The sequence below is a fragment of the Astatotilapia calliptera genome, chromosome 10 (genome assembly GCF_964374335.1).
Source record: "Astatotilapia calliptera chromosome 10, fAstCal68.1, whole genome shotgun sequence".
Lineage (NCBI taxonomy): Eukaryota > Metazoa > Chordata > Actinopteri > Cichliformes > Cichlidae > Astatotilapia > Astatotilapia calliptera.
In genome coordinates, this window is record NC_137431.1 from 31266823 (window position 1) to 31290584 (window position 23762).

At 38.9% G+C, this 23762-nt stretch overlaps 1 protein-coding gene across 1 annotated transcript in view; it reads right to left on the reverse strand.

Annotated features, from left to right (window-relative positions):
• The window catches only part of LOC113030056 (polypeptide N-acetylgalactosaminyltransferase 10-like), an 88795-nt gene that overhangs the window by 36433 nt on the left and 28600 nt on the right, over positions 1–23762 (reverse strand). The window contains exon 4 of the mRNA XM_080307339.1: positions 19697–19863. Within this exon, the coding sequence (XP_080163465.1) occupies positions 19697–19863 (167 nt within the window). The remainder of the gene's footprint in view (positions 1–19696; positions 19864–23762) is intronic.

The window sequence follows — 23762 nt, forward strand, 5'->3', positions numbered from 1 at the left end:
GGATGAGACAACGAACATCCAAGAATACATTGGGAAGATGGCCCCAACTGACCGAGTGCTCAGTGAATACCCCAGGCAGCAGAAACCCAAGAGAGAGGAGGGAGACGAGGAACCATCATGGAAGGACAGGCCCCTGCACGGTATGTACCACCGGCAGATAGAGGAGGTGGCTGATATCCAGAAATCCTACCAGTGGCTGGACAAAGCTGGACTGAAAGACAGCACAGAGGCACTAATCATGGCAGCACAAGAACAAGCTCTGAGTACAAGATCCATAGAGGCTGGGGTCTATCACACCAGGCAAGACCCCAGGTGCAGGCTGTGTAAAGATGCCCCAGAGACAATCCAGCACATAACAGCAGGGTGCAAGATGCTAGCAGGCAAGGCATACATGGAACGCCATAACCAAGTGGCCGGCATAGTGTACAGGAACATCTGTGCCGAGTATAACCTGGAAGTCCCGAGGTCAAAATGGGAGATGCCCCCAAGGGTGGTGGAGAATGACCGAGCTAAGATCCTGTGGGACTTCCAGATACAGACGGACAAAATGGTGGTGGCTAACCAACCGGACATAGTGGTGGTAGACAAGCAGAAGAAGACGGCCGTAGTGATCGATGTAGCGGTTCCGAATGACAGCAATATCAGGAAGAAGGAACACGAGAAGCTGGAGAAATACCAAGGGCTCAGAGAAGAGCTCGAGAGGATGTGGAGGGTGAAGGTAACGGTGGTCCCCGTGGTAATCGGAGCACTAGGTGCGGTGAATCCCAAGCTAGGCGAGTGGCTCCAGCAGATCCCGGGAACAACATCGGAGATCTCTGTCCAGAAGAGCGCAGTCCTGGGAACAGCTAAGATACTGCGCAGGACCCTCAAGCTCCCAGGCCTCTGGTAGAGGACCCGAGCTTGAAGGATAAACCGCCCGCAGGGGCGTGCTGGGTGTTATATATATATATATATATATATATATATATATATATACTGTCTTTGCACCGATCCATATAGCCACCATTTACTGCACGAATGAAGCTTTGAATGACACAAACAAGAAGTACTATGTTACTTATTTGAATAGCTAAATGCTATTAGCAAATGAAAAACTGCAGTCCTCACTTGAAAAAGCAAGTCAATCCAGTTTTGATGAGTGACATTCAGAGAATGGTCACTTCTGAGTGATAGAAACCAACATTTACATCTAACATTGAGGCTTCAGGGGAGAGCTTCACAAGCTAATGGCTAACTATGGCGTATAAAGTCTATGCCTTTATGTTCTATATCCTTTTGGTGAAGACTTTGACTGATCTGCAACTCCAAGCAAATCCTCTTTGCACTGTAACCAATGACAACTAGTGGTTATGCAGTCAGCTATTGACTGGACAACTGATTAACTATATTTATTCTATTTTTAATACAATCTAATCTGATGTATACATGCTGCTGTATTTTTTACATTTACTTCATATGTTTTGCCCACTTTGATGTTGCTGTTTGAAGACTTTTACTTTTTATTATTCCATCAAAAACTAATCCTAAATTAGTTCTCTCTGCCCTTCCTTGAATTTCATGTTGTTGTTTCCCCTTCCTGCCTTCCATTGGACTGCAGTGAAGATCATTACTTTCAGCCCATGTTACACAGCAGCTGACCTACACCCTATAAAATGTGACATTGCAACAAGGGCGGAAGGTCTCTGTAAGGTCAGCATCAAACTGAGAGGAAAAAGCAGAGTCTCCTCACTTTATGCTCATGCAATAAATCAACCCATTAACTACTGACCATTAAAAGGCTGACTCTTGCTCTTTATGAACACTCACCCCGCTCAAAGTAACGTTTACATCATCCTTCCAATGACAGGAACCGAGGCAAAATTAATCAAAGAACACTCACCCCATGTGTGAAGAGAGCTTGTATGGGGAGAGGTGAGGAAGACAGATCAGAGCATTTAATTATGATTGGTTAATTTTCCCTCAATAAATTGTGATACAGCTCGTACTGTTTACCATAACCAAGGAGGCAATTAATCACTCTAATGAGAGTGAGCTGATGTTGGCAAACACATTAGTCTTTATTAGAATGTGAAGCAGAGGAAACTGGAAGGCTGAGGCGTTGGGGCCATTTCACAGTGTATACAGCAGAGGCATGAATCACTCATCATACAGCAGGCTGGTGATAGGAGTTCAGCCTATTTATTTGGCACAGAGTGGATTCCACCTGAACTCCCGTGATATTATCCATCCATTTTTGTTAGTTTACCTCCCTGGAGTCTGTCACACACATTTTACATGAACAGTCCTGGAGTTTTCCCGCCATCTTTCATCATCTCACATAGGGCCAAACTCAAACATGAATATGTGCTTAGAAGTTGAAAGACATGACAGCAGCCCTCAGGCTTTTGTATGGTGGCCCTGAGAGATCAAACACACTGCACCTTAAGAAAACACCATGACACAGAAAAATGCTGCAAAAGCAGAAAAAAGGAGAGGTTTTTTTGGGGAGACAATAACGTGACGGAACAACTGTGGAAGTGAGACCAGAGGGTTCATCTGTGAAAAGATACAGTTAATGTGTGTTTTATTTGCATGATTCATATAATATTGTAGAAGCATGTTTGCTAACAGCTTGTCACTTCTGCAGCTGCTCCCTCACATTATTTTCTCCCCCAAAAGACTCCCCTTGTGTTTTGTGAGCTTTCTTCTTATTTTGTATTTATTTAATTTTGTTGTGACCTTTAAAAAAAAAACAGTTGTGTTTTGTGTGCTTTTATAGAATCTATTAGCTGGTGTTTTTTTCACGCTGCAGTGCATTTGACCTCTCAGAGCCACCGTACCTTCGTCTCGGTGATGACATGAGGTTAAAATGTCAAATGTGTCAGAATAAACTTGTGGATTATGTTTGTCTTACTTTGGTTCATGAACTTAAACACTGACCAAGTGGAGCCTCCTCATAGGACTAGTGAGTCACTGCATTATCCTTTGAATATATTAGCTGTACTGTTATTATTAAAATGCCTTAATTAAATAAAATGATAGCCCACAAATCCATCACTTTGCTGAATTGTTTTATAACATCTGTAAATTCACTAATCTTTGCTCAACTGAAATCCCAGAAATTACAATTACTAACTAGTGTTGTCTCACATATAGATATGGGTTAGCTTGAATTCCAGAAAGGCTGCAATCATTGTTTTAAAGGATACTAATACTTAATAAAACGTAAGAATATCTGACTTTATGTAACCAAGATGTAACACATACACACCCTTCCCGCCCCCTAAAACACAAACCTCTGAAAGCTAAAAATAACTACTATTAAGTAAGGTTACTTTTTTATTGGATATTTTTCATTTTAGCACTCTAATATTGTAATGTTCTCATGAAGTATATATAAAGAAATAATAAAAAAAATATTTGCACCGAAGAGAGATCAGGTTTTAAGTCGTAGGGCCTATGAGCTCAAAGTCAAACACACAACACTGCAGTCCACACACGAGCAACATCCTTTCTAATGGATTAAAAAAAAAAAAATCAATTAATGCTGAAACACAGCAGGTCCAACATGGCACACTGAGCTGTTTTCAGGGTGGTGGATTAATCCCTAGAAGCGCTGGCACACCACCAAAGACTGGAGCCGCTTGTTTATTCCCCCAGCAAAATATTCCAGTGCCCTTGTGAACTCCATCACACTCTGTCAATTTTCTCTCATGAAATAAATTATTCTCAAGGGAGTGGCTGCGCCTATTGTAGGTCAGTTTTGCCACACTGTTAGGGACAGGAAGCACGAGGAAGTGCACGGCAAACAAATGATGTCAAGTTTGCGACCAGTGTTTCGCTGATCTGCATGTAATTTCACATTCTGTTTTACTCCGAGGAAAGCCTGATGAATTTCCTTAAGTAATTTCTTGAGTCAGCATTGGCTAGGGCTGAAGTGAGGAAAGTAAGTCAGGAAAATGCACTGAATGAATAAAACAACACCTCTTGTTCTGCTGCAGCAAGTTTGAAAGACTTAAACTGTCTACTGGGATTTCAACCTTTGCTGCAATGCCAAATTGGTGGTGTACGCCTTTAAGAAATTTGAAGAAGCCTCTGTTACCAATAACAACGAGCAAATAAATTCTCACTGTAAACCAGCAGTTGGCAGCAATCACTGCTTTCAAACAAAGTAGATCAAACAATGTAGACAGACTAACCAGAATACAATTATTAATTTATTTATTTTATATAGTAAGGAGCTTGGTCTGGCCTGATGACGTGAGATACATCCTGAACACAGTCTGCGCACAGACAGAAGAATGGCTGCCTTTATACTTCCATTTGTCAAAGGCTGAGGGTGTGGTACACATCTGCACAAGCTGTTTTCTTTTCATTGGGGACCTGACACGCTGGCTGCAGAAAAAGCTAGCAGTCGATATTCAGATGGATGAGGACAGATGGATGGATGGATAGTCCTTATTAGATGGCAGAAGTTTGGTTGCAAGTCAAAGATTTCACAGGCAGGGGAGCACAGATTTTGTCTCATTTGCGAGCTTTGTGCTTTTGCACTTTGTTTTCAGTCACATTTTAGTTTCACATTTTGCTGCTTGGCACCAACAGCTTGCCAACATTAAGTTTTTTCACATTGTAAACTTTGCACATTGAAAATTATTTTCAGATGTATTCAGTGCCTTTACATGTGATGCCAAAGGGCCCTCAAGAAACTACATGTTTTACGTCAATGGCATAACCCTTTAACAAGTCAGCATAGGACAGTGCATCGGGAACAAGTTATAGATGCAAGTGTGGTTTTTTTAAAAGTTCCTTTTTCTACCAAATACAATTTCAATCTTTATTAAAATCAGTGATCTTAGAGCATAATCACACCAACACACTGTCACACTGTCCTGATCACTATCACACTGCAATCAGGAAAGAAACAGATTAAATCAGCACAGAGTCAGGAAAGAATAAAATAACATAATAGAGGTTCACACAGACAATAATCGGGTGTCAAGCTTTTAAATGGCACCTGGGACTGTGAGATAATAACATTGTATTTTGAGAACATTTTTTGTTACTTTAGGAATTCATAGTTCAGATGCCACAGCGGCAAGAAATCACAAAGGAGCTCAGAACCAGCCTGTTTTCCATTGCAAAACAGTGTCCTTCAAGTCCTTACAAAAACAGAGTTTACTCATGCCACAGGCATGCCATCGAAGTACATGAACAGCTTTAAAGTACATTGACAAAACCATAACTGTCAGAAATCAGTAAGAAAAAAAGTATACAAATTACCCACTGTGATGTGTAGTTGTTTTTTTATTTATTTATTATCTAAGATCAAAATTAAAACAGATAAACACAACAACTTGATTTTTTTCCTTTTTTTCCCTTTTCAAAGCACAACCTCACTGAAAGATTGAAAGACAGAGATTTGTCAGTAAGAAAAAAAATTATTTTATTATAGATGATAACTTACTGAAAAAAATAATGCACAAGTAATAAAAGAGATCCTTGTGTAACTGAAAGTAAACACAATAGCATCTTACTAAAAGAAGGTTACATAATAATAATAATAATAATAATACTTTAAGACTGTATGTATTAAAGCCTGTTAGGCTTATGTAGGCTTTCCACAGATCTTCTAGCATCTGCTGAAAAATTGTCAAACAACAATCTTGCATAATTTACTGACCCTAGCAATCTCAGAATTGAGAGCTTGTTTTTACGACTCTTCATAGTTATCTTTAATCTGAACCTTTAATTGTGCAAGAGTTGGAAGTCTGCTGGTTTCATAAGCTCCATCTAAATGTGCTACTTTATTAAGTAGATATGAAAAAAATCAGTGGGAATGACAAGTGAAAATAAAACTTGTTTAGAATGAGTATCACTCATCTGGAGATTAACAAATATAACAAAAGAAATGTGGGTTTGTACAAGGAATGGCTTTATTTATATAAAACAAGCAACCCTTGTATCTTGCCACAAGACTCTTGTGTGCATTCATCATATTGTTTCTAAACTCACCATCAGCCTTTTTACTTCATTCATTTTTGATCGTGTCTTACTTAGATATAAGAAATACACTTTAACGTTTTTTTAATGTCCATATTATGACATTACTACTTTGAAAAAGAGAGAACAAACAAAAAAAAATGTATCATGATGGCAAATATTCCTCCCCATTGCTTTGTAAGGATGGAAATTGTGTTTCTGTACTTGTGTTTTTCAGTTTTTAGAAGAGCTCAATTTAGTTATAGGAAGAACATATCACTTATTCAATCAGCAGCAAAGAAAGGAAGGCACTAAAGGTTGGCTTAAAAAGAAGTGAATATGGTATGCTGCTTTAAAAGGCAGGCCAAGACTACATTTTACAGGTTTATAACTTAACGCAGAGGCCAGCATATACAATAGCAGCGCTACAGTATATTTCATTTAGTTTGTCTTCACACAGTAAGCATGACTTATCTGGTTGTCTCCTCTTCAGAAAGACGTTTGAATCGATCAGCTCCCAGTGATGGCTCCACATCTCTAAATGGCAACACTCAATTAGCTGCTTTTGTCCTCTGTCGTCTGTCTCCCTCTCAACCTCCCTCTTCATATCACTCTCTCCCGCGTATCTCCATCACACTTCACTGAGCGCCATTACCTCATTATCTCCCTTCACCCTCATTCACACACACACACACACACACGCACGCACACACACACACACACACACACACACACACACACACACTCACACACGCACACACACACATACACACACACACACACACACACACACACTTGAATGAATAAACATGGCAAAATTTGTTCTGTGTTTCTGCAATGCCTCCTCTTTCTCCCCCTTTAGTCACCCCCCATCGCTGCCTGTCCCATAAATCATCTCCTATCTCCTCATCACCATTGCTTCCTCTCCCCACTGCTCCATCATGATGGTGAGGCTGCTACTGTTGATAAGACTGTAGCTTGACACTGCTGACAGTAGCTTTCTCAGGCAGCCAAAACAACAAATCTAACTAGACTGTTCCAAAATTTTAACTGATTGTGTATTCAGTAATGTTTATATAATACCCATAGCTAAATCTATATACTGTATCTACAATAATAATAATAATAATGATTGCATTTATATAGCGCTGTACAATTCCACTATTCATTCACTCTCACACACTGGTGGAGGCAGCTACAGTTGTAGCCACAGCTGCCCTGTGGCAGACTGACAGAAGCGAGGCTGCCGTATCGCGCCATCAGCCCCTCTGGCCATCACCAGTAGGCGGAGTGTCTTGCCCAAGGACACAACGGCAGAGACTGTCCGAGCCAGGGCTCGAACCGGCAACCTTCCGGTTACAAGACAAACTGCCAACTCTTTGACCACGATCGCTCCAGTATCTGTCTCTCTATATATAGCCAAAAAATGTCAGTGGGTCAGAAGGTGCATGAGTCAGCCTGTGTACCACCTCAAATGTCTTAAAAACTCCAGGACATATTGCTTTGGAATCTAGTGCAAATAATTAAGACCCAAGAAAATAATGGTAATTATAATTTTTGATCTTGAGAAAGCGGCAGCACGGTGGTTAGCACTGTTGCCTCACAGCAAGAAGTTCAATTCCACCATCAGGCCGGGGTCTTTCTGTGTGGAGTTTGCATGTTCTCCTCGTGTTTGCGTGGGTTCCCTCCGGGTACTCCGGCTTCCTCCCACCGTCCAAAGACATGCAGCTTGTGGGGATAGGTTACAATTAGCAAAATGCTAATCTGGGCTATAAAAACCTTGAAGAGCAGCTACATGTTATTATTTTTCTGATTTTCAGTCGACTTGCTGAAAAGAAACAATGTTAGAAATTCTGTATGTTTTTGAAAATGGTCCAGTTCATTCTAGCCCGAGTTGGTTCTTGTTTGCTGTTCTGCGCCATGTTTAATAGCTTGCAATATTAGTAACCAACCATGTCAACAAAATATCCAAATACACACAAAATAAAAACAAACACAAGTACTGAGGGAACCCATCCACCACCAGAACGTTCTTATAAAGAAAAAAAAAAAAGACAAACAAATCAAATCACAAGAAAACACATTTGAAAGGCTGTTGAATTTTATAACGAAAATAAATAAAGATAGAGGAAAAACTGAGACATGGTGGAAATCTGACAGATTTCAGCACTCAGACTCTATTAGTGTCACATTTTTCTTTGGCTGGACTCACAGTATTAAAAAAACAACATGAAACAGCATCAGATTCTATCTTGTTGTCATCATTCCAGCCGGCAGAAAAATGGGCCTTCTTTTATTTACTGCTTTATCTTGACAACAAGAGCAACTGGGCAGGTGCAAAAATGTTTCTGGTTTCATTCAACAAGCAGCTGAGACTGGCAGGACTGTGAAACCACACTGGCACATTTGGGAATCATTTTCCATCGCAACACAATCAAAATCTGTCAGTGACATATTTCTGCAAACTTAGCAGCAGGCTTCTTGTGGTCAGCTCTACAGTTGCTGCAGGTTGGAGGCTGTACTGTTGCCTGCTGTGGAAGCCCTGCTATGTGACCACCAGACCGCCTCAACATCTGACTGGAGATAGATCAAAAGTCGCTCTGCATAGTTACAGAGTACAGGCCACTCCTTATTTGAAATAAAGTATTGCAGTGATTTGCTCAATTGATCCCATCAGGGAGTAGAAAGTGGGGAAATAATTGGACGATCAATCTGCCAATGGCAGGTCTCCATCACAGAGTAGCTGATGTGCAGTGAGATTGTGATACCACTGAATAGAACTCAGGGTTTGATTCTGGCTGTAATTCTGAGACACAAGTCCTTTTCATTCAGAATAAAAATCAATGTCACTGAAAAAAGCAACAGAGTATTAATAAGAGAGCCGAAGAAATTACAGAACAGACTCCTGATGACAACCAACAAGCATTTTCATCAGTCAAAATTTTCTACCTTTATTTTCACTGTCACTCAAAAAAACCTGCATGTGGTGAATCATCAGTCAAACCTGATAAAGCAGCAAAAGAATTTAAAAAGTGACTCTACCAAAAATTTAAGCGTACTTGCACTGTTCTTCATTTTTATGCATATTCACCTGTTGCTTCATGTTCTCTTTTTTAAATCATGTGTCCTGTATTCCTCTGTTAATCTGCGGTCTTCTTGTGCATCTGTCACTTCTTGCATGGTCTTTGTCTTCTTGCCTTGTTAGTCCCCAAACTGTTCACCTGTGCCACATCAACAATCAGACCTTTCTGTATATCTAGTCTTGTCTGCCCCACTATATTTTGACACACACCTGACGTAAGGCTTAAAACCCACAAATTTAGACTTTGAATATACATTAAGTCACATAACCTTAAAGTCAATGGGACCAACAGGACGGCAGGCATGACATGGAATATTTACTTTATTTATTTCTGTGCTAAATCTATGTCATAGGTACATGTTAGTGTATGCCACTCTTTTTCAGGTTTCCTGTTTTCCTCTAATGACAAACATCTCTGAAACCCTATGATGCAATGCAATCTACACCACAAACTAATGTGTGCCTCCAAAGAAATGTAATTACACATGTCGAGATGTCAGCACAGCCCACAATGACCTGTTCTATTGCGTACTGTGTACTCCTATGTATTTCCAGCAGCTTCTCCACAAGGGGATCAGTGAGAGAGTAGTAATCACTGCCTCAAAATAAGGACTCACAGATGTCAGCAAATTCCTGGAGGGAGACTGAAAAGTATTGGAATGGGCATGAGGGAAAGTGTAAAGAAAAGGAAAAGCTTGAGGGTCAAATATGTTAGCTGCTAAGAGGAAATAAAAAATGATCACAACAAAACCAGAGACCTATGTCCCAGCACTGTATTTCTTTCTTTCATGGCTGACACCATATATTTAATACTGGGGACATAACCACAAGGTCATTAACACATGTTTCATACACAAGCATAAATGCTGGCAATGACAGTTAGATTAAAAAGACTTTTATAAAGTTTCACTGCAGAAGTCTAAATCAGTCCTGAAGCAGCAGGTAGCTTGGATGAGATGGACGAACGTAATCGAATGTGAAAAGATATCTGGTGAGCAGAGTCCCAGTGCATAAAATTTTCAATCCAAGCTGTAGATGACAACTTACCTTGCCCTACAAACCTTGACTGAAACACTTTCCTGTCCACTCAAACACATCCTGTCCAGCTGCCAAGAAGCCCTAGGGGAGGGTCACTACCGGTTGGACCATCACCAGATGCTAATGGCAATTGCTGGGACTCTTCTCAGCCATAATAATAATCAGGCCCCACTGTCTCCCCATAAAGTAGGTAATATTAGTCAAGGCAGGAGAAACTGAAACTCCAATCTTGAGCTGCCACTGGTTTTCTTTCCACTACAAAAGAATTGCAGAAAGTGACAGAGACCAAACAACTTATGCTTCTCCCACATATCACATCAACATCCCTGCAACCAGACATTGTAACTTTGTTAGTGGCTTCAAACAGCATGCCCTGATAAAATTAACTATGTGCAAGGAAGATTGTATAGCTGAGGTTTTTGAGAGTAAGCTGGACAAGTACCAGAGGCTTTTTGCCAAGACAATGTTGGCAAGGATATTGCCATCCAGTGGAAGTAGACTGGAGAGGCTTTGCAGGTCGCTTTCTCTACAGTTTAAAGCTTGCGGAACATGAGCGGAACGCACAGAAGGTCAGTTATTAGGATTTCAACAGAGCATCAGAAAGAGCTTCCAGGTAGACATGGATCAAGAGGGTAGAGCAATGACGCAGTTTTGCTGTAAGGCAATTCAAGGCTAGGTTTTATCTTCTGTATTTTTCACTCATAATCATGCTTAGAGAGTTTTCAGATAGTTTCTTTATTCAGGTTTCTTTGACAGCCATTACTCTCTCTTATAATAATTTCACTTAATAATTCGAAGCTGCTTTTTCTCTTTGACCATAGAGATTATTTTTGGACCAACAGTGGGAGACCTATCAAAACATGGCAAGTAGTTTACCCAAGGTAGTTGTTAGAATGAGATGAAAAGTTTTCTACTGCATCTGTTTTCTCCACTCAGTAGTCATCGAAAAATAGGAGAACAAGTGGATGACTAAACTCTAAAAGCAATTCTTTCAAGGTTGTAACAGTTCTTGTTTTAAAAATTTTTTATTTTTTTTTTAAAAGGTAGTACATTAGGGATTTTGGGTTGAGGTTTTAGTACAAGGACACACTCCTCTGCTACAAATGAACATTCAAAGTTTATTAACCCATTATAACCCATTGGTTGTTTGGTTTTAGGTCAAAATAGCGTAAGTCATGAACCAGTGGCAATATTGAAAATTACCAAAAGTTTTTTCAATGATATTATGGACATTATGGTACTTTGTAACTAAAAACTGAAAAGCTATAAACTGAAACTAGAACCACTAACAAACAGTGGGGTGTGAGATCAGTTTCTTAAACATTAATATGTAAATTGTCATGACCATTGGTGGGGAAACTCAGTTACACTCAATGTAATTCAGGTAGTTTTTTTTTTTACACATATGCAAGCAGGAAGAGTTGTTTTCTCATATTCCATCTTCATTCCTCTTGGAGATATGAGTTAAATTTATGGATACATTTTTTATTATTATTCCCAATTTCCATGCTATCAAGTAAAGTCATTCAACACTGTATGTCACCTCTCCTTGTGAGCCAATTAGCCCTTTCCTTACAGCTTGTCTGTCATACAACCCTCCTCATCTCCATCTAAAAATCACACAGGCTATCAGGGGCGTCCCATCCAAATTTCCCTTTGGTCCTGCCTTCAAATGCGATTCTGTTCTAAAATGTTGCATCGCATCAGATTCCAGTTACCTACTGAAAAGTTATATTGATGGATATTTTTACTTTAAAATAGTCTCTCCTATTGAAATACTGCCAGATAATAACTTGCATTGATGCACATCCACTTAATCAGAACAGTGTGGCATGTGTAAAGATGATCGATGTAGTCTGCATTTATATTCATCAAAATTCTATGTGTATCTGGAGATAGATGTCTCCTGTATATCTGATGAACTCTCCACGAAAGATTCATTTCACCTCTCTAACAATTTGAAACATCTCGGGCCTGTTATTTCTGACTGAAGTAATTATGCTCTCAAAAATGACTATGCAAATTATAAAGAGATATAATTTTTGCTTCACTTACAAAAACAAACATAAAAATAGAACCTAGCCCTAACAAATGCAATCTGTCTTTTTAGAAAGCTTTAGAAAGCCAAATGAAGAGTCCAAGAATGAAAAGCAGAGGTGGGGCTTGACCCTTAGGCTGTAATGGTGACTACAGTTGGAAATAAAGACAGATTTAGGAGCTTTGTTGATTTGATCTAACAGCTCTACATTGTAATGCTTACATATAGCAGACATACTGTACATGCATTTCCTCTCTTTGTCTTCCATAGATTCTCTTCCTTGATCTGAGGAGAACGGAGGCAGCTCTTTGTTCTTCTCTGCATGTGTGTGTGTGTGTGTGTGTGTGTGTGTGTGTGTGTGTGTGTGTGTGTGTGTGTGTGTGTGTGTGTGTGTGTGAGTGTGAGTGAGAGAGAGAGGGAGAGAGAGAGAGAAAATGAGGGAGAAAAAGAGGGAGAGAGAGAGACGTTACAGCTACTTTCCCTGCCATGTCTGGCCATAAATCCGTGAAATGACTTGGGCTCCACCAGCAGCATTCATCGCTCATGCTCAACCGCAAATGCTAAGCTGCAAGCGACATAATTCAACCTTTTACTGAGTGAAACCATCTTTACACAGCAGAGGTGAAACTGTTGAACTTTGTTACAGTTGGAGAATTGAATCGATTTCCAATGTTGAAATAATCATGTCGGAATCCATCTGACTCAGTACTTCTAATGATAATGTTATGGACTTTTTATGTTGATTAGCTTTTAGCCTTAGCCACCACCCTTTGGTTACTTAGGTGTGGTTACTTAATCCCAGACATGAGCCACATGTGGACCTATTCTAGGTGAGTTTTTGTGCTCTGTTGTAGTCTAGTATTTTTTGTGGATTAGCATTGTCCTGATGAAATAAGCAGAGCTTATACTAAAGCAAAACAAAAATACCCCCAAAAAAATTCACTGCCTACTGAGGGCCTGACGATCCCGGGCATCCGATTTTGATTTCTGGCCTTGACCCTTGTGTGCAGATATTTCTCCAGATTCTCAGACTCTTTTGCATAAGTCTTCACAATTTTACATTGAAGGACATTATTCAGATATCCTTTAACATTGTTTGGGTGCACATGCAGATTGGTGAACTTCCGCACATCTTTTCTTCAGAGAAAATCTGCCTGTCAAAGATGATCTTTTAGATGAATATTTATATGCTCTGCAAATTACTGCATTTTTTTTATTTTAGTCACATTTTATACAATTACTGGACTGGACTGGATATACTGGACTGGTAACAATGAGAGGTTGAGAGAGGCAGAGGTTGATTTGCGGGGGGGTCATTTTTGCCCTGTCCTCAACTGAAATCTGAAGAAATGTAAAAAATAGATATAAAAAAATTAAATAAAAAATTAAATTAAATTAAATTAAAAATAAGAAATTCAAGAGAGGAGAGACTGGAGGTTGGCTCCCTCACAATGGGTAAGGCCATATACAAGGAAGGTAACATATGCTTTAGCACAAAATCTGCTTCAGGGCGGAAATTAAGGGAATAAAAAGAAAATGAAGGTGCTGCCTCTTGATGTTTTCACTGCTATTTGATAGCAGGGGGTTATTTCATGGAAATTTACCTTTTCCTTGGAAGGCAGTTAAGTTTTGGCAGTTTCAAAAAAGTGAAATGGTGCTTTCCTTCACCCTCACACCCAATTTCTAACCATACCACTGGAGCTCTTGTTGCTATGATACCTCTCCAACATAAATGCCACCTGACAAAAAGAAGTTATTGTGCCATGAAACAGATGGCAGCTAATGCTGGCGTTAGTGCACAACTCGTGAGAGTTGCTTGGAGGTCTTCTTTTATCCTTTATAACTCTAAATGGAAAAATTTCACAGTGTTAATAGTCCATAAGCTATTTTGATGTCATATGCTGTTTAGTGATTAGATTAGGGTGGACCATTGCAATTTATCAGTTTTCCTCACAATGCTGGAATGAGAATACTGAGCCTGGAATGAGATTATATTTGTTCTATCTACTATAAAAGGCAGAATTAAAAATGAAACTGGTGAATGATGAGGCTCTGTCATATCTTGTAGTGCCTCATAGCAAAATGTTATCCCAATATCATTACTCAAAAAAGTAATTATTACATATATTACACAGAACACTTGTTTTAAAAGTAATACATTTGGGTATTTAATTACTCTCAGGATAAGCTAATTCTTTATACTATTCACTAAATTACTTACTCTGTAAAATGACCTCAACAAACTGCCTTATAATTACCATTTAACAATATAAACCTATAGGCTATGTTCCTACACACAAGTAAAAATCCTTATTCTAATGAGGACACATATATGATTTTTCTCAGTTTCTGTATTACACAAAACCGACAGCACAAAGCAAAGATGAAAACTAGCACAAAGAGACTTCAAAGCGATCACCACAGTGATTCTACTATAGAAACATGAACAGGTAGAAATGGAGCCTGCAGCCTGACTGCTCATCAGTTTGTTACTTGTTGAAGTTCAGTGTCTGGCTGTTGGGCTTCACTCAGCATTCACTCAGCTTTGTCACTCTGGGTTCTTGGCTAGCTTAGCATGCTTTCTAGCTACCTTAGCATGTTTGTGATGGTGCTTACAGGGAACAGAAGTTGTGTAACTCTAACTGTTGTGCAACTGTTTGCATTCTCTTCTTTTTGTGCAATTAAAATAAAAGTAATGTTGATCTCCACGCTGTCCAGCACTTAAGTCTAACATCACTTCTGGGTCCAAACTCCTCTTCAATTCCCAAACTCAAACACTACGCGATCACTGAGACAGAAAGAAAAAAAAAAAAAACCTCTGAATTCTTTCATCTTTAATATATTGATCACTGCGGTTGCTCTACCAAGTGTAACAATAAAGTTTTAACATCCAGGCATCCATGAAAATTTATGAAGTTTAACGATTTAGCTTATTAGTTTCCATCTAAAAATGATATACAACTTCTGACTGAGGGATTTGTGAAAACTAAAACGTACAGCTCTGCTATCACTTTGGACATAAATGAAGACAGAAAACTAAGCAACAGTGATGTTTGTAGGGTTACTGAAGTTAGGCTAGCTAATAATAAGGGTGTGTAAAGTGGTGGCGAGTTAGGATAATATAATAAACACATTAGCATAGTGAAGCTAGAGGATGAATGCTAACTTTTTTGAGCTATGATTAAATGCAATTGCATGGTTCGCATGGCAGGAAAAAGATGCTGAAAACACACCAAATTTCAGTCAGGAGAACTGAAATAGTCCATCCACAATACATTAATATACTGCTGCATGGTTTGAATTACATGCTATGAAAAACTCCTGATCCTCAGCTTCATGTATCCATCCTTGCTAGCCTCAGAATGATTCCTTTCTGACCAGTTCAAATATTTAATGTCTGGCAAACCATGAGCAGATGGGCTGTAGTTACTTTGTAGAAGTAACTAAAAACTGGGCTTTAAAACGTACTTCAAATTGATAGTGATGATAATAAAAACCCAGAGAGGCCAACAGTGATCACTGACTACTTTTAGGGCCTTGTTCAGATTAAATAGAACAAGATACAAGCGTTAAAACACGTTAAAAAGACAACATCCTTAATCCCTAATGAATGCAGTGTAGTTTGGCCCCAGAAGCAGGGATTTTACATCTTCATTTAACAACTGGATTTTCCTCCTCTGATACACAAACTGAAATCAGATGATTGTAGCCCAAGTGCAAGAACCAATAAGTGGGATTGAAAGGCAAGCAGGCTCACAATTCCAAGGAACTGGACTACTGGGAACTACTTGTTCTTTGCTGGATTTCAATTATATGACCACGAATTCTTTTACCTTTTACTTCTAGTTTCTTCAAATTATATACATATATAAAATATGAGCTTACCACTCATATTTGAAAACTGGTCAACGCAAAAGTGACTTGGAAGACTGTAAACAACTACAAACATCTGCAGCAGACTGATAAGAGAGCGATAATCTCATGTGGAAAATAAGGCTGAGGGAGATCCTTTAATGATTGCATTAATATAAACTGGGGGTCATTTCTATAATTACAACATGTGTAATCTTACACACCTTGCAGGCAAACTTCAAAGTGTTAAAAATAACTGCCTCCTCATGTTTTAATTTGCCTCAGCATAACTGTTACAAGAAATGCTGGTACAGACTGAAGTAACCACATTAGTATGACTGCAGGCTCTGTAGCTGCCGTTAAGCATAGAGAGGTAACTCGGCATCAACAGAACTCACCTGGAGGGTTTCATACCATCTGTTTGTGAGTGTGTATTTTATACCTTCATGCAGACTGATTGGCTACTATTTGGTGAATGAGAATTAGATCCCCTTGTATTTCCTATCAATTTTCAAAACAGGAAGCCGAAAAAAAAAGCTATAAGGATGAGTTAACTTTGCCTTTCTACGCATCTTAAAGTCATACTTGTGCTATATACAACCTCATTAAATCGGCTAAAAACCCTTAAAGTAGCTCAACCTAATTTTTGCAAACTGCTACCAAAAATAGTTTCAGTTTTTAGATAATTGTTATGATTATTTTTAAATGTGTATTATTACTAAAATTATCATTGTTAACCAACAAGTGGACAGAGCTGAACTGTTTTATTCCTTCATTCAGATGAAAATTGGTGATCGGAGAATAACTTCCACATCCTTTCCTCCCACTCAACAAAATCATAAATTATGTATGTGTGTGTTGTTGTAGCCTATGACCCAAACGTGATGGGAAGGATTTGAACATCATTTTAACCTTGTTCAATAATTGCTTTTTTAATTTTACCACACTTAAGTTGGTGAATAAAAAAAGAATATAAAATGAGCAAACCTTGCGTGGGGAGTTTGATGTGAACAGGTATCACACACCCCGGACTGTGATTTGACTCACACTTTTCATTTTTTATTCATTTATTTTGTTTGTGCCTTCTTTAGGAACACTTTCTCTTATTTTTAAGTGCCATGTTTACCACACAAATCCTCAAACTTACTTTATACTCACTTTAACAATAATCAATTGACATTCATCCATACACATGCGATTACAAAACACCTGACATGGGTATCATTGATTCATCCTCCATTTTTAGTTTGAGTTATTTTTGAGCTTCATAAAATTAATGTGTGAACCAGAAATTAATAACTACCTTATAAGTCTGAACCACACTTACTTCAGACTAAATGACTTTTCCTCTTCCTCCTCTCCATATATATTTTTTTGTATACGAGGGTTTAAAGCTTGACACCGTTTCGTGTGTGCACAGAATCGGTCCAGGATTACTCTCTTTGACATTGTAACACTACTCAACCAGAAACCTGAAGCAACTGAAGTTCACTTTGGCCTCATGCCTCTTAAGCCTTAATTGCTGCCAAACTAATTTCTTATCAAATGACAGTAGTGGTTAGAAGGAACGTCAGAGCAGACGGTCTGCAGAGGTTAAAACCCTTCCCCGTGGCTGTGTAATGTTTTCCCATCAATCCTGATGACATGAGCGCTCACACCCATCCCATTTTTTTCCCTTCACAAAACTAAATTTTTTTTGCTTCCCACCTGTCAGGTTGTGTGAGGGGAATGATATAGGACACATTTAAGGTCTTAGCTATTCTATGTTTTGTATGTATCTATTACATCTTTTACTTCAAAGTTTACTTCACTGGATTGTTATAAGTCAATTTAAAATTAAAAACCAATTTACAAGGGCTTCTAAGAGACAGTCTTAATGTACTGCTTCACTTATTCAAAAAAAAAAAATCTTATCATATCTTTTTTTCTGAATAGCTGTATCACAACAAAACACCAGTATGGTTTTTATTGTTTAGCCATTTGTTTTGGAACACAACTTCAACATGTATCAAAACAAATGGATACTGATCCATCAATAGCTTTATACACAATGGAGTTTGTACAGCTGCGCATCTGTAACATTGATTAGCCAGACTACACCAAAAATAAATAAATAAATAATAAAACCACAGGGCCTTGACAGAGGACCTCGTGGAGCGTCTTGTGGGTAGCTTGACCCTGAAAATGGAGTGATTTCAGTTTCTGTTTGCTTTTTGGATGTTCAGCTGCTCTGGCTTCTTAGGTTACAAGGAAACAGCGCAATCACAAATATGTGTGTTGCATTATTTATGAGGACATCTTGATTTTGTTTGAAAAAACATGTTCCTGCCAAACTGAAATTAGGACTACTGATGATTTTGAATGGTTCTAATTATGTGTCATCTTTTGGAAAACTCGAAGGCTTGAAATCCACTCAACATTTAATTTACCTATACAAATATTTGAGCACAATAACACTTTTGATTGAAATGACTTAAGCGTCCAGAAACGTGAACATTGAAATCGTTATTGTTTCCACTCCACTTGGCAGCAGCAGGAGGAGGGTTTAGTCTCAGAGCTCTGATGGGTGGTAACCTTTAAATGAGTCTGAGGCAGCAGAACATCTCATTACCGTGGAGACGAGAGGTAAACACATCCTTCGACGAAGGACCGTGACAAAGAGCGCTAATTAACAAGGAGTTAAACACTTTAAAAGGCCTGATGAAAGAGTGAGAGGAAACACACAGAAATGCATACACAGACACACACACAGACACCTTAATCTATGCGATGATAAGCAGAACACATTTACCGCAAATAGCTGTTGAAGAAACATTCAAAGCCAAATGTATACTGCTAATCCTATGCCAATTATAAGTTTAAATGAAGACATTTTATAAGAATGTAATCACAATCATGTGTTAACCTTATGTTGTACGGGTGAACAGATGTTCATTAGGAACAGGAACTATTCGGTATTTGCTGGGAACTACATCAATGCATAACTGAGGTAGAGTTATGACAGTAGAACAAATACCAAAACACTGTTTGGTTGATCTTTAAGATGGAGTGTCTTGCTCAAGGAAGCTGCTTTGCAGCCTTAAAATCTTCAGGATATTATCTGAGAAATATGTGAAAACATAACATTTCAGACAGTTGAGGGATATCGTGATCTCTAACCATCTCATCTAACCAGCATCTTTATCATCTGCTTTATCATCTTTATCATCTGGCCTTTCAAAGAAGGCTAGTTGGTGTGCACACTCTGACCAAAAATACAGAAAAGTTATAAGAAAGTATCTGTTACATATAGTCTAGAAAAAGGAACTGGGGACAACATCTCGACTCGATACTCCCATTCATGTGTTAAAAAAGGTGAAAGATTGTATGTAAACTCCCAAGTTCCATGTTTCATTCCCATGCAGACAAGTAAGATTGAGGGTAGGCTTTTTACCAGATTAGCAACTTTTACAGACATCTTTTCATAGACAGATTTTTCTCTTCAGTTCTAGAAATATTTCCGGGTTTTCTATTATTTTTTCCATGTGGCACCAGGCAGGTTTCTAGAGCATTTTTTCTCTAAAAGAAAATGAAACCTTCATTAAAATACTGCATTTACTGCACGTGTGAGAAATATGTAAGAAACAAAGTCAGAAAGAGGGCAAATCCTTTCCCACAGCACGGTATATCGGGCTTTTACAGCTTAGTGTTCTTTGTAACCTTTCAGAGTTTAGAGAAGCTCTCACTACCTTTGTCACTGAAGTCATCCACCAGTATGACCTCTGTGATGAGCTGCGGGGGAGAGCGGTTGAGCACACTGTGAACAGTCCTTAGCAGAGATGACCAGCCCTCATTGTGGAAAGGGATGATGATACTGGTGTTGGGAAGCTTTTCTGCATACAGCTTCTGTCTGCAGCTAGACACACACACACGTACACAGACAAAATAGAAATAGATGTAGCACACTTGCAAATACATATATAAACACAGCGTATTCAAGAAAGGACAAGAGCATCTTATTCATATCCTGCATACTGCCTGGAATCATTCTGTTTTTTGTTTTTCTTGCACACTTGTCTCTTCAGTACATCTCAGGTCACAAAGAACATGTATATATATCAGCACTCAAATGAATGTGTATGGGCATGGTGAGCAGATGGCAGCTCTACTCATTTCACTGAAATACAGGTGCAATTTTCTCTGAAAGCTCAACTCAATTCCCTTTCTATCATCTGCTATTACAGAGACAATTGCATTTGTTCACCTCTTAGTAAGAAGAAAACAAAGAACAGCAGAAAACAATTTCAAGGACTGCTTTCCAATACACTCCGGACATAGTAGTGGTGGACAAGCAGACGAAGACGACCACAGTGATAGACGTAGCAATACCGAAAAACAGCAACATCAGGAAGAAGGAACACAAAAAGCTGGAAAAGTACCAAGGGCTCAGAGAAGAGCTCGAGAAGATGTGGAGGGCGAAGGTAACAGTGGTCCCAGTGGTATCAAAGCACTCTATGGAGTGACCGCAAAGCTAGACGAGTGGCTCCAGCAGATCCCAGGAACAACATCCGAGACCTCTTTTATGGTTGAATGTCCCTTAGTAAGGAGGCAAGTTTTGTCCAAAACCCGACATTTTTGCTAGCCATCAACAAGCTGGCATAATTCTGTCTGAATATTTGGCCACTCTTCTTTTCAGAATTGGTAGATTATTTAAATTTGAGGTTGAAGCTTTGAGAAGAGCATTCTAGAAGTGTAATGCTAGCCTGCAAGAATTTGAAGGCAGTCATTTATTATTCCATTTATGCAATGTACCAGCACTACTGGGTGACAATTTGCAGAGTTCTGGAAGTCTTCCCAGACATAGTGACACATCCACATAACCTGTAACCTGTACTCATCAGTTGTTTGAACTGATGAGCTTGGAATCAGCAGTTGTTTAAAAATGTCTTGAAAAGACCTTCCAACCTCATGTAAATTCACAATTCTCCTTCTTAGATCTTCACTGAGTTCCTTTCGCTTTCTCATTGTTCGAAGTATTAGTCAATCCAGTGAGAACTATCAAACAAGTCCTTATCATGCTTTCAAAGACAAATTAGTTTTTATGGTCATGATCATGATCACTAAGGGGATGTTAATAGGCTTTGGCCTTATCAAAAACACTGTAGAACTTTCAGCACTATTTAATTAAACATTGAAGTGAAATAAAAGTGTCTAAATTCTTTTACATTTAACAGAAAAATGAGACATCAGTCTATATTGTTACAAAACTAATCTTAATTTTGAGTTTTTCTTTTGGAATACTTTAACTGCTGAGTTTAACAGGTTTTAGTCTTTGAAAGAAAAGGGAAACAAAAGACCTAAAGTCATATCATGTGGAACACACAGTATGAATAGGGAAAAACAAGGCTGTGTTCCACTGCCTGTCAGTAATTTTACCAGCCTTGTTTAGTCAGTGAAACAGAAGCATTAAGAACTAGAAACCTTTCCTTTAACATACCAAGCAGTGACTGTGCAAGTACAATAGTTAGGCACTGTGACAGGAACGCTTTAAGTTAGTTACATCTAATAGATTGTGATGAAGCCGGAGCCTCACAAAAGTGACCGGCTGAGCGAATCTGACTATATTCACATGTTTATTTTGTGTTCTTCTTCTTTTTTTTGACAGAGGAACTTCAAAGTAAATTTCATGTCTCTACTGTTAAACTTCATCCATCCAATAAGAGCTTCTTTCATCAGCTCAGATTTACAAACATCGAAAATTTGGTCTGCTGTTGGTCTTCAGGAGGTATTGTGGACTTTACATCAGAGATTGTAGTGTTATATTCATTTTTTCACATTTACTTTCATGATGTTTTAAAAGTGCAACCATCATTTTAGATCAATTGTTTTTGAAGCTTTTTGGTTAAAGCCAATGATCTAATCTTTAATTGAGAGTTGCATAAAAAAAGGTTACAAATTTGTTCTCATCATGTATATTTACATGGTTGTCATGTGTTCCAAGGTAGTCATGTGATCAAAGAGAATAAACTGGAGCTAGGATGACAGCTTTGTGACATTTTCTAAAGCAAAGACCTTCAGATATGCTGCTAAATACATACTTAATTACTCGTGTCAAGAATGTCACCGACACGTTCCTCCTGTATCAGGGACAGTTGAACTTAGAGCAGTTATCAGCTGGCAACATGTGCTCTGACGATGGGCTGCAGCTTCCATCTTGTGCATTAGCATCGCAGCAAGAGGCAGGACCCCTGCAGAGGTGTTAATCATAAGAGGACAGTTATATTCCTGCTCTGACAGAGAGAAAGTGTAAGTGTGTAGTGAACTGTGTCAGTCGATCAATGTCTGTGTTGAACATCAGCCTGCGTGTTATTCATTCAAATAAGAACACTGGGAGACAGGCAGGCTGACTGATCGACAGGCAGCTGGCCGACGAATCTTAACAAACCTTGTTCAATTCCACAAGGGGAAGGAGTAAGTGTGTGCTTCAATTAAATCTTTTCAGTGTGCAGAAATCAAATGTGTCAGTCTCAGGTCTGGGACTGGGTGACTCTGGGGCAGTGACAACATGCCAATCACTAAGAGGCAGACGGTGCCTATAGGGCAGACCAGGTGGAGGGGTTGGGTACAGGTGTGTCTGTCTGATTGGTCACACAGGAGTGATGAATGATGGCAGCCAGTTGGAGCAGCACCAGTAATCAATGACACTCCTTCATTTAAGATATTACCATGCTAATAATTCAATTACAGCCCCACGAAACCAAGATGACTGCAGCAGCTGTCATGTAAACACCTGAAGTTTTTATGACCTTCCTAAATCTAAACACACTTCAAACATAGTGATTTCAAATCGGAAGAGAGTGTTCATAGGTATGAAAGTAACTGTGAATAGTATCAGACTAAATGTGGTCGCTCAGAATACAGAATAAGTACCTGTGTAAGGTGTACCTTTACTCGTTCTTTCTTTGTGTAGATCCACACCAGTTGGATTTGGAAATAAAGTGCATACTTGCATAAGAAATTAGCTTACTATGCGGGGATGTTTTGTGATGATAGATTCACGTTTAGTATAAGCAGGAAAACACAGGTCATCACAAGAGATGTGGCAGGTCAAGGAAAGAACGGCTTCTACAAACACTAAAAGAAAGAAACAGTCCTTGTGGAAAGCAGCTTTGAAAGCTTCCTTTCAAAGCTGCTTTCCACATGAAGGAGGAGGAAGGGTCAAGAGTCAGTGGAAAGTTCTCGTCAGGTAAAAGCAAAGCTGTGATTAAAGGTCTTTCACAATGCCAGTCTATGCTTGAAGGAAGCACACAGTTCACAGGAGTCTGGACAGGTTCTTGTTTCTTTCTCTCTCTTTTTTTAAATTCCACTTTTTTCTTGGTGTACCAAAGCCCCAGAAGTAATCCCTGACAAACACTAAACCAAACATGCTCCCTGTGACCTGCTGTTCCTGAGAAGATGAATTGATTCTTTGGGCTTTATTAAATAGGTCAAAATGTTGGCTTCTTATAAACACTTCTGGCGAGACACCAGTTCAAATAATCCATGCAGTGGCATCTGTCATATCTAATCGTAGACATGCATGTCAGTAACACATAATCATTTTCAGGCTCCTCTTGGACTTGAAGGCATTATAAAAATGGAGGAAAAAACACATTATGTTCAAAATTGTTCTTCATTTTCCAAAGTTTCATTGTAGATTTGATACAAGAGGCCCACAAGGTGAGTAATGAGGGCACACATGCTGATTTAACTCTGAACAATTTAGCCTTCAATTCTAAAAGAAAATATTGCTTGCTTTTGCTTATTTTCAGAACC